The sequence below is a fragment of the Leucoraja erinacea genome, chromosome 7 (assembly GCF_028641065.1).
Source record: "Leucoraja erinacea ecotype New England chromosome 7, Leri_hhj_1, whole genome shotgun sequence".
Taxonomy (NCBI): Eukaryota; Metazoa; Chordata; class Chondrichthyes; order Rajiformes; family Rajidae; genus Leucoraja; species Leucoraja erinaceus.
In genome coordinates, this window is record NC_073383.1 from 26,093,237 (window position 1) to 26,111,696 (window position 18,460).

At 41.1% G+C, this 18,460-nt stretch overlaps 1 protein-coding gene across 9 annotated transcripts in view; it reads right to left on the bottom strand.

Moving 5' to 3' along the window:
- Positions 1 to 6,884: 6,884 nt before the first annotated feature.
- Positions 6,885 to 18,460, bottom strand: part of mettl8 (methyltransferase 8, methylcytidine) — a 94,090-nt gene continuing 82,514 nt past the window's right edge. For 7 of the 9 annotated variants that reach the window (XM_055638038.1, XM_055638035.1, XM_055638036.1 and 4 more), the window contains 5 exons: positions 17,886 to 18,028; positions 9,849 to 9,955; positions 9,687 to 9,740; positions 8,289 to 8,354; positions 6,885 to 7,222 (listed from right to left, as the gene is read on the bottom strand). In XM_055638038.1, coding sequence (XP_055494013.1) covers positions 7,068 to 7,222; positions 8,289 to 8,354; positions 9,687 to 9,740; positions 9,849 to 9,955; positions 17,886 to 18,028 — 525 coding nt within the window. In that variant the 3' untranslated portion in view covers positions 6,885 to 7,067. The remainder of the gene's footprint in view (positions 7,223 to 8,288; positions 8,355 to 9,686; positions 9,741 to 9,848; positions 9,956 to 17,885; positions 18,029 to 18,460) is intronic. The other 2 variants (XM_055638033.1, XM_055638041.1) reach the window with 2 other exon arrangements.

Here is an 18,460-nt window from a genome sequence, read left to right on the forward strand (position 1 = left end):
AAGGAAATGGCAGAAGAGTTCAACAGGTACTTTAGTTTTGTCTTCACTAAGGAAGACACAAACCATCTCCCAGATGCACTAGAGGACAGAGGATCTAGGGAGACAGAGGAACTGAAATAAATATGCATTAGGCAAGAAATAGTATTGAGTAGACTGATGGAACTGAAGGCTGATAAATCCCCAGGGCCTGATGATCTGCATCCCAGGGTACTCAAGGAGGTGGCTCTAGAAATCATGGACGCATTGGTGATCATTTGCCAATGTTCTATAGATTCAGGATCAGTTCCTGTGGATTGGAGGGTAGCTAATGTTATCCTACTTTTCAAGAAAGGACCAAAAGAGAAAACGGGGCATTATAGACCAGTTAGCCCGACATCGGTGGTGGGGAAGATGATGGGAGTCAATTATTAAAGAACTAATAATGGCGCATTTGGATAGCAGTGAAAGGATTGGTCCAAGTTAGCATGGATTTACGAAGAGGAAATCGTGCTTGACTAATCTTCTGGAATTTTTTGAGGATGTGACAAGTAAACTGGATGAAGGAGAGCCACTGGATGTAGTGTATCTGGACTGTCAAAAAGCCTTTGATAAGGTCCCACACAGGAGATTAGTGGGCAAAATTAGAGCACATGATATTGGGGGTAGGGTATCGACATGGATAGAGAATTGGTTGGCAGACGGGAAACAAAGAGTAGGAATAAACGGGTCCCTGTCAGAATGGGAGGCAGTGGCAAATGGAGTGCCGCAAGGCTCAATGCTGGGGCCGCAACTATTTACAATATATATTAATGATTTAGATGATGGAATTAAATGTAACACTTGCAAATTGCAGATGACACAAAGCTGGGTGGCAGTGTGAACTGCGAAGAGGATGCTAGAAGGTGGCAGGGTGATTTGGACAGGTTGAGCGAGTGGGCAAATGCATGGCAGATGCAGAATAACGTAGATAAATGTGAGGTTATCAACTTTGGTGGCAAGAACAAGGAGGCAGATTGGTATCTCAAAGGTGTCAGATTAGGAAAAAGGGAAGTGCAACGAGACCTACATGTCCTTGTACACCAGTCACTGAAAATAAACATTCAGGTACAGCAGGCAGTGAAGAAAGCTGATAGCATGTTGGCCTTCATAATGAGAGGATTTGAGTATTGGAGTAGAGGTTCTTCTGCAGTTGTACAGGGTCCTGGTGAGACCACATCTGGAGTATTGTGTGCAGTTTTGGTTTCCTAATTTGAGGAAGGACATCCTTGCTATTAAGGCAGTGCAGCGTAGGTTCACGAAGTTAATCCCTGCGATGGCGGGACAGTCGTACGAGGGAAGATTGGAAAGGCCATGATTGTATTCACTGGAGTTTCGAAGGATAAGAGGGGATCTTATAGAAACGTGTAAAATTATAAAAGGATTGGACAAGCTAGATGCAGGAAAAATGTTCCCAATGTTGGGAGAGACCAGAACCAGGGGCCACAGTCTAAGAATAAAGGGGAGGCCATTGAAAACTGAGATGAGAAAAAAAAATGTCGCCCACAGAGTTGTGTATTTGTGGAATTCTCTGCCACAGAAGGCAGCAGAGGTCAATTCACTGGATGAATTTAGTAGAGAGTTTGATAGAGGTCTAGGAGCTAGCGGAATCAAGGGATATGGGGAGAAGGCTGGCAAGGGTTACTGATTGTGGATGATCAGCCATGATCACAATGAATGGCGGTGCTGGCTCGAAGGGCCAAATGGCCTCCTCCTGCACCTATATTCTATGTTTCTAGGAACAGCTTCTTCCTTACAGCAATCATCAAAATCCAAATAAGCTCTGAACTACATAGACGGGGCATTGTTTTTGTCTTTTTGCACTGTTACTGGTTGTTTTTACGTATAATATATTTGTGTGTGCATTCAACTTTTGTGTCTCTTATGTTATTTCCAGAGCACTATGTTTTCATATTCAGCTGTTCTGTTGCAAGTAAGAATTTCATTGTTCTGTCTGGGACACGTGACAATAAAACATGCTCCACTCCTTACACCTATCCTCACGAGGTGAGTCAAACTGGTCACAATGATCTAACTGAGGCTTATCATTAGAGGTTTAGTATTTTCTCTAATATATGACAGCCAAGCGCCATGCTATTGATCTAATAGATCACAGGTCCAAAGTGTAGATGACACTTTAAATGTGCTATTTAATCTTTGGCAGAAGTACTGTGAACAAAACTTTATTCACAAGTAGGCAATTACTGAGTCCTCATTGGGACTCATACGACTTTGTTAATGTTAATGCTGTGTAAGTTATATCTGTTGGAAAATTCCAGGAAGACCAAAAGAATTGTAGGCTCTAAGATCAAGTTAAAAGGCCATGTTAAAATAGCTTTAAATGAATGACTAACATGTGTTAAGATCAATCTGCCTCTCTTGAGATGATAGCTATCCCACTGCCTAAGTGAAACCCAAGTGCCACAGTGAAACCTGAAATTCAATGGAGTGGAGTCAGCTTCCCAACGTATTGTCACATATTGTAACATCCTCCCCATTCCTATCATACCACTCCTGCAACTTCAATTTCATGTTATCATGTGATCCAGGTTTGTAAACTGTGCCAAACAATGTCAAATTGGAAGGGGCAGGATCAGTTGTTCTTAACACAGCAACTAAAGAACAGGGAATAAAAACTGTACAACATTTGGAAATGGATAGAACAGTGGCAGACGAAATTCAATATACAGTACGAGTGTGCCTCAATTTACAATATGGCTGCAGTAGAATGTTTTTAGGCCATTTTCCATATGCATCAACATGTAATGCTAAACATTTGTTCCAATTGGACAGGGTATTGGTGAAGCCACACCTGGAGTATTGTGCAGTTTTTATCTGCTTATCTAACAGATTTAGTTGAAAAAAAGATGCAAAGGGCTAGAGTAACTCAGAGGATCAGGCAGCATCTCCGGAGAACATGGATACATGATGTTTCGGATCGGGACCCTTCTCAGATGGATAATGGTGAAGGTTTGGGGAGGGGGGTGGAGGAGAGATAAGCTGGAAGAATGATGGGCAGGATAAAACATGGTGAGTGATGGGTAGATCCAGATCACCTTGGATCCAAGATGGAAGCGCCGTTGTGTTTGGCTGCCCGTCATCTCCCGTCTGGATGTCCATATGGCCTGCAGTCAATCCTGGTCTACGTACACCAAACACTCCTGGACATCCAAGCCTCTGTCGTCGAGGTCTTCATCTGAAGCCCAGGACTGAGACCCGGACAAAGCTTCCCCTACCGTTCGCTCCTCGATCGGCTCCCGGTGGGTGTACGGGCTCGGCCTTGCGACCGCTGCCGCACACGCCAAGCCAGGAGGCGGAGTAAATGCGCGGGCGCCCTGGAAAGGTTGGAGAATCTCACCTGCGCCCATTCAACATCAGCTTACCTCGCCCAGCGCTGTGAAGTCGGATCTGGTCGGCCATACCGCTCCATCCATCGGCAGTCCCTCAAGCCCAGATATGCCTCTCTCCGGTCGATCTTTCCGGCCGCTGGTCCGTCGGCCTGCAGGCTCCCAGCCAGGCCATGTGTTAAACGCAGCAGTGTGGTCTCCCTGAACCTGGGGAGCCGCTACCAGACAACTTACCTGCAGTCTCTGCTAAAGTGACCCTGATCAACGCAAGATCCTTACTGAACAAAACCTCATCCTCATCTTCACCGCACGTGGATTGGACTTCCTGCTGGTCACAGAAACCTGGCTTAATCCTGGTGAGCTTGCTCCACTCATGGAACTCTCACCTGACAACTGTAACTTTTTCAGCTGGCCTAGAGACTCAGTGGGGGGGCCTTGCCACGGTGTTCAAGAAACATCTCAACTGCCGCCTCCTGAACACTGATCATTTCTCCAGCTTCGAAAATCAACTAATTATAGTTGGTCTAGTCTGTCCACTTTTAATTGTTCTTGTGTATTGCCCACCAAAAATGCATAAGGGCTTTATCACACAATTTGCTGATCGTATCTCTAGCTTATACCCAAATTTGACCGGGTTCTGATTCTTGGTGATTTTAACATTCATGTCTGCTGTCATTCTAAGCCTCTTGTGAGTAAATATGAACCTGGTTGAGTCCTTCAATCTGACTCTACTTACCACTGGACCCATGCACAAGCTTGGCCATACACTCGACCTGGTGCTATCGTCTGGTCTCCCAATTTTTATATAGAAATTATTGATGCTTGTCTGGCAGATCTCTTCGACAGCCAGTAAGTTCTCTGAGGCTCTCATAGCTGCTCCCGACATCCGCACCATCGAGGCGTCTCCTCTCCATCTCAGCACTGGTCATCCACAGATGACCTAATTTCTTTATTCAATACCACTTGCTCTTCCATCCTGGATTCTGTTGCTCCTCTTAAAATGAAAAAGCCTAAGCCTAAAGGCTAGCCCTGGCTCAATGACACCACCAGAGCTCTAAGAAGAGAGCGCAGAAAATCAGAACGGAAGTATAAATCTGATAAGCTTCAAATTTCCTTTGAACTTCTGAGAAACAATCTTCTCAAATATCAGGAAGCAGTAAAGTCTGATAGAGCACAATACTTTTCCGACTTTATTTCCCAAAACGCCCATAACTCCAAGGTCCTATTTAGTACCATTATCTTGCCCCCAGTACCAGCTTAGCTGGGTCCCCTGCGAAGAATTTACTACATTTTTCACCAGCAAAGTTGAGAACATCAGAATGAATACTCCCCCCCCCCCATTTGTGACCTAGCTCTCATTGGTCTGTTCTTCAAAATTAGACTGTTTCCAACCTGTTACTCTACCCTCACCTGTAAAGCTGGTCTCCACTATGAAACCTGCAACCTGCCCCCTCGACGTTGTCCCCACTGCCCTTCTGAAGGATGTCATTGCAATAGCTGGTCCCAGCATCCTCTCTATCATCAACAGTTCTCTGGCCACTGACACCATTCCAACCTGCTTCAAGCACGCGGTGGTCCAGCCCTTCCTGAAAAAACCTAACCTAGACCCCACCATGCCTAGCAACTACAGACCTATTTCCAAACTGCCTTTCCTTTCAAAGGTTCTTGAAAAGGTAATTTTAAGTCAACTTATGCCTTACCTACACCAAAATACCACCTTGGAAAGTTTCCAATCAGGTTTCAGGGCCCACCATAGCACAGAGTCTGCCTTGTTGAAGCTACACAACGACCTGCTTCTCGCCATTGACTCCGGCGACTGTACAATCCCACTCCTTCTCGACCTCAGCGCAGTATTTGATACAGTGGACCACACCATTCTAATTGACCGTCTCCGGTACGGGGTTGGTATTGATGGCACTGCCCTGAGCTGGTTCATCTCCTATCTCAAAGATAGGAGTTTCTCTACAAAGATAGGCAACTCTCTCTTCCCCAGCTAGCTTTTGCTGTGGGGTTCCACAAGGCTCCATCCTGGGCCCCATTCTCTGCTCTCTGTATATGCTCCCCTTAGGCCAAGTCATCCAAAGGCACGGCATTTCCTTCCACTGCTAATGCCCACGATACACAGCTCTATCTCCCCTTGAAACCCAACGACCGATCAAATCTACTCTGCCTTCCGCACTGCCTTGAGGATATAAAGTGTTGGATGGCCCAGAACTTCCTCCAACTAAACGAGAGCTAGTCTGAGGTCATCCTACTCGGCCCCTCGGACTCCATCAAAACGATAGTAGGCAGCCTTGGAAGCCCAACCTCCTTACTCAAACCTCACATCAAAAACCTTGGCGTGATATTTACCTCTGCATTGAAGTTTGACAAAGAAGTCAATGCTGTGGGAAAAGCTAGCTTCTTCCAGCTTCGCACGATAGCTAAAATCAAACCATTCCTCCAAGTTGACGACCTTGAAAAGATCATCCACACATTTATCTCCTTCCGCCTTGATTACTGCAATTCCCTTTACACTGGCATCAGCCAATCATCCCTGCCCCGCCTGCAATTGGTCTGAAACGCCGCAGCAAGACTTCTGACGGTCACCCGAAAAAGGGACCATATCACCCCGATTCTAGCCTCTCTCCACTGGCTCCCATTGCGGTTCAGAGTCAATTTCAAGTTCCTCCTTTATGTATACAAAGTCCTTAATGGGCTTGTTCCCACCTACATCCAAAATCTTATAACCCACCATTCTATCTCCAGGTGCCTCAGGTCGGCCGACTTGGGTCTATTGACTAACTCGCGGTTCAGATATAAGCTCAGGGGCGAGCGCGCTTTTGCGATTGCAGCACCTAGACTGTGGAACAGCATCCTTCTTCTCATCAAAACTGCCCCCTCCATCGACTCCTTTAAGTCTAGACTTAAAACTTATTTTTACTCACAAGCGTTTCTTGAGGTCCTCCGAGGGAGCGCTGTATGTATGTATTTATGTATGTATTGTTAGATCTATGTACCACCGTATGTAGCACGGAAGAAGCTGGTCACCAAGAGTTGTTTTTAAAGGTGCTATAGAAATAAAATTGACTTGACTTGAGATTTTTAATAGGCAAATGGTCAGACAAAGGACAGAAATGAAAAGACAAAAGGTGTGAGATAGGAATAGAAGAAATACAAATTCTATTTTCATCTATCCTTAGTTCGCACCTTGAGGGTCGTGAATTTCACTCCTGGACTGCAAAAAAACCTGACATTTCATGGTGGATTAGAGAGGTTCAGTAAATCACTAGAGTAAGTGGGACCTGTTGGGTCCCAGCTTCATACGGGTGGTTGGTCCCCCAACACAACATTCCATCTCTCCACCAATCCCAATATTGCTGGCCAGTGGGGGGGGGAGGGGGGGGCAATACTATACCGGATTGTATGTAAGAACATAATTTCACTGTGCATTTGCATGTGACCATAAAAGCAAAATTGATCCATTGAGACTCTGTGCATCTCTATAGACTGTTTAGGAAAACATCTCTAACATTTAGAAAATTCAGTACACTCATGTATTTTTTGAATTCAAAAGTGAAATGGACCTATACATCAAGAATATCAAATAGAAACTTTTGTATCACTTGCCAATTCAAAGGAGGGATGTAACCGCCATACTGCACAGTGCAAAGCCAAAGACACTAGCAATATTAATTTAAGGAAATCTAAAAAATATCTGCAACTTTAATGTAAATCTTTTGTGAATGGTTTTTGGTATTTGCATTGCACCCAAACACGATGCATTGCAACTTTCTTTTTGCGGTTAACTTGGAGTCGTCGATCCATTACATTTTGAACTTCTTTCAAACCTGCCGAGATGAATATACGTGCAATCTCTTCTGTAAAAGAAAACATGTTCAATAAAAATTGATTATAACAATAAGATGCTTTAATTAGCAGTCAGGCTGAAATATATTCTGTGTCTACACATAAAATTGTGAACTGGTCAAAAATTACTATGAGCAGGAACAGAAAAGAAACTCACGCAGCGATCTGATTTTCAACATCACTGCAAAGGGCATTTAAAAAATTCCGTTCACTATGTGAATATTAACATCGTAACACAGTGAAGTGGCTAAGTATTGCAAGAAACCTTCACTGCTCAAGGTTGGTTGGCACTTGGACAATGCTGCTTGACTCTGATGTATGACTGGTCTGCGTGTCTGTGATCTCTGCAGCTGGACTGGATCGTTTTGTTTATTGGCACACGCACTAAGTTACAGTGAAATAATTTTATCTTGTGTGCTATCCAGTCAGCAGAAAGACTAAACATGATTACAATCAAGCCGTCCACTGTGTACAGATAGAGGATAAAGGGAATAAAGTTCAGCGCAAGATAAAGTCCAGTAAGGTCCAATTAAAGATAGATTAAAGGCAGATTAAAGATAGACTAAAGATTAAAGGCAGGTAAATACTAGCATAGGTGTATTTCGGAAAGCAAATCCAGGTTAGTACAATCTGGCTCAGCACTTTTGCTCTGTGACATATGATATAAATGATATGATACGAGTATTCTGTTTAGAGCAAAATGTTCCCATGAATGACATTCTCTAGAAGGTGTCTGAACATTTCTATCAGTCCCATGCAAAGAAATTGGATAGACAGCTCAAATATTAGAGATTTAAAATAGCCTGCACTCCTATTAGGTGTTTACAGAATCTCACTTCCACTATCAGACAATATAATAGTTATAGAATATTTATAGAATATTTAGTGACTCTATACTTATTCCACAGGCAGGCAAGGTGTCAATTAATTTATGACCTTTTCATAAATAAAGACGTCCACAAATTTCACACATTTTTTTTGTGGAAACTGCAGATTTCTTTAGTTATGAAATAAAATTTTAATTATAACATTCCTGATTGAACGTTATGGTTTAAAGTTGTCTGATAGCATTCATACCATTAGTAAAGAAGTAGACACAAGTACCATCCCCTCGTACATAAAAGTTTCCAAACAAACAACGACCTGAGAAAAAGAATGTAATTATTAGCAGGTTTGAAATTAAACTGAAAATATGGTGGATAATATTTTAGTTCAATGTGTATATTCCCATTAGGAAACAGCAGATTCAAATCTGAAAACCATGACAACCCAGTTCATGAACAACCATTCAAAACAACCATTAGGCTCTTAAACACTAACTAACTAGGAACCGTCTTGGTTGCACTAAGGACGAGGATTTTTGCACGAACACTGGGGTTTTTAAATATATATATATGTTTTTTATTGACTATGTTATCTATGTTTTGTGTTAACTATGCTCCTGCAAGTAAGAATTTCACTGTTCCGATGTCAGTACACATGACAGTTAAACACTTTTTACTCTTTTGCACACTGGTAAAATGATTAATTTTAATAAAGTCTGTTAAGTAATTGTCATCCAAATAGAAAGCAGGCAAGTTCATAGGCTAGGTGAATAGTCCTCGCCATCTAACCATATTTGGTGATGAACAGCCATTGTTTGGAAGCTAAATTTTGATGCCTTGGAAACTCAAATTTCACTGTACCTTAATTGGTACATGTGACAATAAACTGACCTCAACCTTGTAACCGTGATGCATTATGATAAGATGAAATGCTGAACTTGCTTTTTTCCAATCATACATACAAGTATTGCGAATGCAATCCCTGCACATCACAAAAATGTTTTGTATTTTGCAGTTAAGCTATCGGTTGGAAAGGACGTTGCCTTGCAACTCTGAGCACAATACCTGGTGTTTCATTTACATGCTGCAATATTATTAGGATTATGAGATTATGGGGAGAAGGTAGGAGAATGGGGCGGAGAGGGGAAATAAATTGGCTGAATGGCCTAATTCAGCTCCTATGTTTTATGGTCATATGAAAATGGGGAGATTGTACTTGGACCAGTTGAGAATAACAGTGCTATTCTTAAAAGAAGACAGTCATCAAGACGACAGAAATCCAGACACTGATGGATAAATAACTTTCATTATTTATATTTGATTTGTGTCTATGGAACAATGGATCAGTACACTCTTGCAGTTTAAAGCAGGCAGTAACTGAATTTGTTGAAGATTATTAACCGTTACGGATTAGAAATAAATCATTCCAGTCTTTAGTGATGAGCAGAAATTAAAATAATTCTGGGTAGACAAAAAATGCTGGAGTAACTCAGCAGGACAGACAGCATCTCTGGAGAGAAGGAATTCCTACACATAAAAGAATTTTGAATCCCTTCTGAGAATAGTTGATGTTAATCTTCCCCATCACCTCCTGGTGGAACCCACGTATAAATCCTTCACTATCTGAATGAAAATTGTAACCTTTACTCACAATCGTCATGATTTTCTGGGACGTTTGTCATGGAGTTGCGCATGACCTGAGTCACTACTCAGGAAAGACAGTAAAATAGATTTTTAGAAAGAAAAATATGACCACAAAATGAGCATGTGATCATCAAATAAAATACATTTCAGGCAAAGACTTTGACATTACCTTTCTTCAATCTAAGCTGAGACAAATCATATCTACCATAATCCCGAAACAATATCATTCCTCCAGGTTTGAGTAACTTGCTCAATCTATTTATTACCATCTGCATCCTGGAGGCAAAGAAATAAGTCTGTTAATCATGCACAAGCTGACCAATTAATAATTTAATATTTGTATCTAAAACATTAGCACTTGCGTAGCCTTTAAACAATGCAATTGTTCTAATTAAAAAATATACAGTGGGTAAATACAACTGCTAAAATTCAGAGGTTACACAAAAATGCTGGAGAAACTCTGCAGGTGCAGCAGCATCTATGGAGCGAAGGAAATAGGCAACGTTTCGGGCCAAAACCCTTCTTCAGACAATGCTAAATGCTAAAATTCAGAACCTGCAGTCTAGAGATTTTAGGTTGGTGGGATTTGGGGATTTCTGCATTTATGTCAAAGTCATAAACATCTTGATGGTTATGAGGAAAAATGGTGTCATTTCCAGACAGGTTCCGATCCAATTTTTCTTTGTTGCGAGGAGATAAAAATCCTATTTTAACTAAAATCCTAAGCATGTTTCTGAATTCCATGCCCAACATAATCACTATTACAACTACACTAGGTTTAAATAAATCATTTATTGCCGCACAGTGGCAGAATGGGTGATACAGTGGTGCAACTGGTAGAGCTACTGCCTCACAGCACTAGAGACCCAGGTTCAATCCTGACGTTTGGCGATGTTTGTGTGTAGTTTGCATGTTCTCCCTGTGAATTCACGATTTTCCTCCGGGTGGTCAGGTTACCTCCCACAAGGACGTGCGGGTTTGTAGGTTAATTGGTCTATGTAAATTGCCCCTCAAGTGGAGGGAGTATATGAAAAAGTGGGATAACATAGAACGAGTGTGAACTGGTGATCGATGGTCAGGGTGGACTCGGTGGGCCGAAGGGCCTTTTCCATATTGTATCTCTAAACTAAAAATTATAGGACACGATGTGCTGGATCCGAGACCCGAAATGTCAAAATCATTTCACGTTCGCCAGAGATGCTGCCAGTCCTGCTGAGTTACTACAGCACTTTGTGTCTTTTCTTTGTAAACCAGCAGCTGCAGTTCCTTGTATCTCCTGGAAACAACTCCATCTATTTCTTATGTTTAAGAAAGCTGCAGATGCTGGAAAAACCAAAAGTAGACAAAAATGCTGGAGAAATTCAGCGGGTAATGGAGCGAAGGAATATGTGATGTTTCGGGTCGACATTCTTCTTCTGACTGATATGGGGGGGGGGGGGGGGGGAAGAAGGGGGAGGGGCAGGAAGACCCAAGCAGTCTTTCCAGGTGAAGCAGAGGCCCTCCTCCAAGAAGCAGGCTCTAGGCGTCAAATGTAGGCTTGGCGATTGTTGCAGTTTTTACCCCCTTCTCACGGTACTCAGCACTTCACCCCTCCCCCGAAGACCTTTCTGTTTCCAGATGAGGCAGAGAGGTTCCTGGAGCAGCACCTCATATTTTGCTTGGGTAGTTTACACCCCAGCAGTATGAACATTGACTTCTCCAATTTCAGGTAGTCCTAGCCTTGTCCCTCCTTCCCCTCCCCTTCCCAGCTTTCCCACAGCCTATTGCCTCCGCCTCCCCCCCCCCCCCACATCAATCTGAAGAAGGGTTTCGACCCGAAACGTCACCTATTCCTTCACTCCATAGATGCTGCCTCACCCATCTATTTCTTATGTCATTGCAGATGAATCGCAATCACCATGCTTCCATCTTTTACTTGCCCAGCATCAACGAAGCCAAACATAATTTGCAGGTGAAGCAGTGAGTCACTTGTTTGGCCTGCTGGGCAAGTCCCACAATCTTGTTATTAGTGTAGTGGCACATGAAAGAAAAAATAAGCATAATCCTATCCTAGTTGTCACATTTATTCATTTGGTCTCAGCCTTTCGCAAATATTCATTTTGTTCCGCCCATTCCACCCAACTTACTTTGCGATTAAAATGTATTATTTTCGCACCTGACACACGCGGAACTGTAAATGCTGGAATCTAGTGCAAAATACAAGGTGTTGGAGAAGCTCAATGGGTCAGGCAGCTTCTATGGATGGAAATTAATAGACCATGCTCTGGGACGACACTCTTCTACAATCTATCTCTTTCCCAATTCTATTGAACGATCTTCAGCCTGAAATGATAGCTTTTTCTCTTTCCACTGATGCTAACTAGCTGGTGTTTCTGGCATTTTCTAGTTGTTAAACTTCATTCATTGTTAAAATTATCAACATGTGCCTTGGATTTCTCTCTATTTTACTATTTGACAGCACAGAAGATCATTGGTTGCCCTCTCCCCTCCCTGATGGACATCTACACCTCCCGCTGCCTTAGCAGGGCAAAGAATATCATCAAAGACAGCTCCCATCCTGCGTTTGGACTGTTCGACCTGCTGCCCTCTGGAAGGCGCTATAGGTGCATCAAATCCAGGACAAATAGACTCAGGAATAGTTGTTTTCCGAAAATTATAACTACTCTTAATTCAAATTCACACATGCACTGACTTCACAGCCCAACACCCGGACTTCCATCTGTATATATGTATATAGCGCCACAGAATTGTGCACCTATCCCCCCCCCCCCTTCTGTTTTTGTTTTCTGTTTCTTGTTTTTTGTACTAAATTATATGTATGCACTGAGTACGAGCAGCTTTTAATTTCCTTGTACATGTATAGTGACAATAAATGGCATATCTATATCTATCTTAACAACAAGGAAGTTCCTGCACATCGCCCACTGCCTTCGGCAAGGCAAGTAACAAGGTGAACTAAAACTCCTAAACGGATGTTGCAAAACAATGGAAAACGAAAACTACAACATTTTGTTTTGAGATTCAGAGGGCAGTAATAAATTATCACCCAAGCCACAATGAGATGAATAATCTTGTTATTTTCATAACACAATAAAATGTAGTTGGACGGCATACCGACTATTTTGAGATTCTGCGAATTTATCATCTGGTTTACCAGATAGCAGCACAGTGGCGCAGCTGGTAGAGCTACTGTCTGGTGATGCCAGAAATACGGGTTTGATCCTGACCTTGAATGCTCTCAGTGTGGAGTTTGCACGTTCTCCCAAAGACATGCAGGTTTTGGGTTATTTGGTCATTGAAAATTGCCCCACAGAGTGCACGGAGTGGACGAGAAAATGGGATCAATGGTTGTGGTGGGCTCGGTATGCCGAAGGGTTCGTTACCATGCTGTATCTCTAAACTAACCTAAAATAATGTTTGTCACATTCCCCCGACATTTCCCCTGGTTGAACTACATGAACCGGCAGGTGACACAAAATGCTGGTAAAGGCCCTATGAACAGATTCAGATTCAATTTTAATTGTCAGGTAGTGTAAACAGAGACAAAATGCTGGATCTCCCTTGAAAAGGCCCTATCCCGGGGGGGGGGGTGATTTTCCCGAGTTACGTTGTTCAGTAACTGACAGCGGCCGGAAAGAAGTTTCCTCCCCTTCGGCAATTCGAACTCGGATGGAGAACAGTTTTTTTGAAAAGTCCTTGTGGACAGACAGCGCTTTTTTCAGCATGAGCGTTGAAAAAATGCGTTCCCGACTTACCACCCCTGATGCCCCAGAGCAGTTCCTATGGATGGCATTGGTAACGAGCCACTATGTAGAACAAACTCTCCCGAGTTTTTCCCTTGATTCGAACGGAGAACATTTCCTACGTGGCATTTTTCGCTACCGACATTACCCCCAAGTTCCTATGGCCCCGAGTTCGAATCAACGGACTCCTACGGGCCTAACATTACCTGACATTCCCCTAATTCGAATCAAGGGGAAAACTTGGGAGAGTTTGTGAGTAACTCGGAAAAGTGGGATAGGGCCTTAACTCAGCGGGACAGGCATCTCTGGACAGAAGGAATGGGTGACGTTTCGGGTCGAGACTTTTCCTACACATGAACCGGCAGCTTGTTTCACTGGTTATTATCTAACCTGACCCAATTCTAATGCGATTTATATGCACAACCTGATCTTCCCTAATTTGTCAAACTGAAATAATTTGTCAGTAGAAACACAACTACCTCTTCAACCAATTTACAAACTCCTCATGAATCTCCTGAAGTTCTTGCACCTTTAAAATGAAACAATCCTGTCTCTTTCAATTATCGGAGGAACCAACATTGTTTAAACTGTAGTCCATCATCAAATCTTTAGCTTGATATATCATTCACCATATGGTAGGATCAAAACTGGATTCCATTATGTCCATCAAACAAATGCTTTGTACAAAGACAAAATGGTATTGTTTCAAATTAAATAGCTCTATTAATACAACCTACAGTGCCCTCCATAATATTTGGGACAAAGACCCATCATTTATTTATTTGCCTCTGTACTCCACAATTTGAGATTTGTAATAGAAAAAAAAAAAATTACATGTGGTTAAAGTGCACTTTGTCAGATTTTAATAAAGGCCATTTTTGTACATTTTGGTTTCACCATGTAGAAATTACAGCCGTGTTTATACATAGTCCCGCCATTTCAGGGCACCATAATGTTTGGGACATAGTAATGTCATGTAAATGAAAGTAGTCACGTTCAGTATTTTGTTGCATATCCTTTGCATGCAATGACTACTTGAAGTCTGCGATTCATGGACATCACCAGTTGCTGGGTGTCTTATCTGGGGATGCTCTGGCAGGCCTGTATTGCAGCCATCTTTAGCTTATGCTTGTTTTGGGGGCTAGTCCCCTTCAGTTTTCTCAATTGGGTTCGGATTGGGTGATTGACTTGACCACTCAAGAATTGACATTTTTTTAGCTTTGAAAACCTCTTTTGTTGCTTTAGCAGTATGTTTGGGATCGTTGTCTTGCTGTAGTATGAACTGCCGGCCAATAAGTTTTGAGGCATTTGTTTGAACTTGAGCAGATAGGATGTGTCTATACACTTCAGAATTCATTATGTTACTACCATCAGCAGTTGTATCATCAATGAAGATAAGTGAGCCAGTGCCTTCAGCAGCCATACATGCGCATGCCTTAACACACCCACCACCGTGTTTCACAGATGAGGTGGTATGCTTTGGATCTTGGGCAGTTCCTTCTCTCCTCCATACTTTGCTCTTGCCATCACTCTGATATGTTAATCTTCGTCTCATCTGTCCACAAGACCTTTTTCCAGAACTTAAGTACTTTTTGGCAAACTGTAACTCGGCCATCCTATTTTTGCAGTTAACCAGTGGTTAGCATCTTACAGTGTAGCCTCTGTATTTCTGTTTGTGAAGCCTTCTGTGGACAGTGGTCATTGACAAGTCCACACCTGACTCCTGAAGAGTGTTTCTGATCTGTTGAACAGGTGTTTGGGAGGTTTTCTTTATTATAGAGAGAATTCTTCTGTCATCAGTTGTGGACGTCTTCCTTGGCCTGCCAGTCCCTTTGCGATTAGTAAGCTCACCAGTTCTCTCTTTCTTCTTGATGATGTTCCAAACAGTTGATTTTGGTAAGCCTAAGGTATGGCTGATGTCTCTCTAAAGTTTTATTCTTGCTTCTCAGTCTCATAATGGCTTATTTAACTTTCATTAGCACAACCTTTGGTCCTCATGTTGATAAACAGCAATAAAAGTTTCCAAAGGTGATGGAAAGACTGGAGGAAAGACTAGGTGCCGAGAGTTCCCTTATACCTGCATTAAGGAGGCAATTAAACACTCCTGAGCAATTACAAACGCATGTGAAGCCATGTGGCCGAAACATTATGGTGCATTGAAACGGGGAGACTATGTATAAACACTGCTGTGATTTCTACATGGTGAAATCAAAATGTATAAAAATACCCTTTAATAAAATCTGACAATGTGCACTTTAACCACATGTGATTTTTTTCTATTACAAATCTCAAATTGTGGAGTACGGAGTCAAGTAAATAAGTGATGGGTCTTTGTCCAAAACATTATGGAGGGGACTGTAATACCATCAATCAGTCTGAAGAAGGGTCCCGACCCGAAACATCACCTACCAATTTTCTCCAGAGATGCTGCCTGACCCTCTGAGTTTCGCCAGCATTTTTGTGCATCTTTGGTATAAATCAGCATCTCCATTTCCTTTTTATTACCTAATACCATGTTTGGCCAAAGCTTTTTAAAATGCAAAAGTAATCATTTGTTCAAACAGCACTGTGGACTTAGCATCTCTAAATAGGTAATGTTATATTGCAGACTTGTTCTAGGTTTTGTTTTTAAATCCTCAAAGGAATAAATGGGCAATTAATAAAAGTGAACTAACTGCTAATTGTAAACAGACCTGCCAGAATTGTACCGTAGCCGTTTTTTCAGGGGAAATGATCAATGCAATTGAAACCCCAATGTTTGGAAGTGCAGACATTTAGCCAATAAGCCTGTCCATCTCTTGATTGAATAGTTAACTTCTTGTGCACTCTAACCATTGATTACTTTTTGGAAAGACACCCACACAAACACTGTCAAAGCCAGTACCACGAACAACTCAAAATAAGCCTCATGCAGAGGCATACAGAGAAAACTTAAGATGGAGATTAACAAGAGGGTTACTTGAGGATGCATATAGTGGGCAAGACATGGCTGAAGTATCTACACTACAAGAATAAAATTGTGCTTTTGTGTACACGCATATAGTTAAACAAATACAATATAAACTCAACATTATAGGACTCGCATTTTTGGTATCAAACTAAGGGTTTTTCTTTGTTCAAAAGCATTATAGTTCAAAACTGTATTTTAACATAATTCCACTTACTTGTAAAGATCAGTTATATTCTGCATGATAACATTTTTTAAATCATGGCCAATAGAGAATGCATTGAATTTGCAATAATCTATAAAGTGTCAAAAATCTCAGCAAGACATTGTTAAAGCAAAATAAGTGCAGAATAGTTCACCTTGAGAACTACGCAATGATCAGATTCAAAGATTACTAATGCAGGGTCATACCAATAATTTTCTTCCTTTTCACATAAAGATTTGAAATAAATAAACCAGTATCATTTGGTGATTTAACTGGAGAAGCTGAATGCAAATGTCATTCTGTTGGTGATGTACTGTACATTTATAACTCAAAAGGAGCCTATGACAAAGGATTTTTATCACTGGCAGAATATAGTGTGGGTGTGCTAGCTGCTATATTTCATCTTTCCTCTGCATGCCCTTTGCTACCAATGTTACCGACTGTTCCACAGTGGCCAAATAAAGGCAATCTTATAAATTAAAGAGACAAGCCTGCTGCCAGGATCCAATCACGTGGTACAGAAAAAAGAAAATCACTGAATAATTTGAAAACCTGCAGAATCTTCACACACACACAAACACATGCACCATAATCAAAGTCTGGAAGTGAATGCTGGATAAATTTAATGTCATGAATAACATTTATTTTAGATTGATTTCCAACATTTTCGATCTTAAAAACCATTTCCTAGCATCTTTAATTGACTTTTGTGATTTATTATTTTGATAACATTATTTATTTTAGTCGGGTATTTAATTCTTGGTAATGGAAAAAGATAAATAATAATTTTACAGCAGATGGATTTACAGTACAAGCTGTAGATTTCTCAAGAATCCACCGATGGTGAAGCATAAAAAGAGCACCAAGTTCAAGAAACCAGAAGTAGTTTTGGTAATTTATTGTTTCATTTAAATCTACAAAAATACTCTCCAAACCCAAAGCTTTGTTAGATTCTTCCTTTTTGTCCAAGTGGCATTATCATTATTTAATTCCTGTCACAAATCATCCCATATAATATACTCTGCAATTATTACCTTTTAATGCTTCGGAAAAATATTTATGGATGTCTTTGTGGGTCGTTGCACCGGGTATCAAACAAATGCAAAATGTGTGATGTAGTAAAATTACTGCTAAATAATATTTACTGCAATATATTTCTCATACATCATGTACTTTTCATAAATTTATATATGTACTGAAATGTTATGACGATCTAAATTAAAATGTAGCATGTTGGATATCAACTCGAGTTTATTTAAATAAACTCAAATAATCTGAAGATATTTCTCATTGCTCTTCCCCTTTACCTACCTTTCTGGATGAATAGAAGAAAGCACAAATACAAGGAGAATGACATCAATACTTCCATCTGGAAACGGGTAAGTGGAAGTTGCTTCATCACACATATCATGAACAAAGGCATGACACTGGGATGCATTGTATAAAGGGTGACACTACAGAGAGATGATGAAGAACTAGATGAATAAAGGCAATACTATTACAGCTAAATTAGTAAGATATAATTCATATTGATGAAAACAGTACTCATTTATAAAGTATAGACATGACAATTAGGAATCAAAGAAGCAAATTGTACTATTTGCATGTTACAAAAATCAAAACTATTTTCATGCTTCTGCATCTTTCTTTTTTTTAATTTAAATCGTATTGATTTATTTAATTATTTAAAGTTGTGTTTAATTTAGAGATACAGAATGAAAACACGCCCTCAAGCCCAGCGAGTCCACGTTGGCCATCAATCACCATGTTCATACTAATTCTATGTTATCTCACTTTCTCATCAACTCCCTACAGATTAAGGGCAATTTACAGAGGCCAATTAAACTACAAAGCCACACATCTTTCGGATGTGAGAGGAAAACATA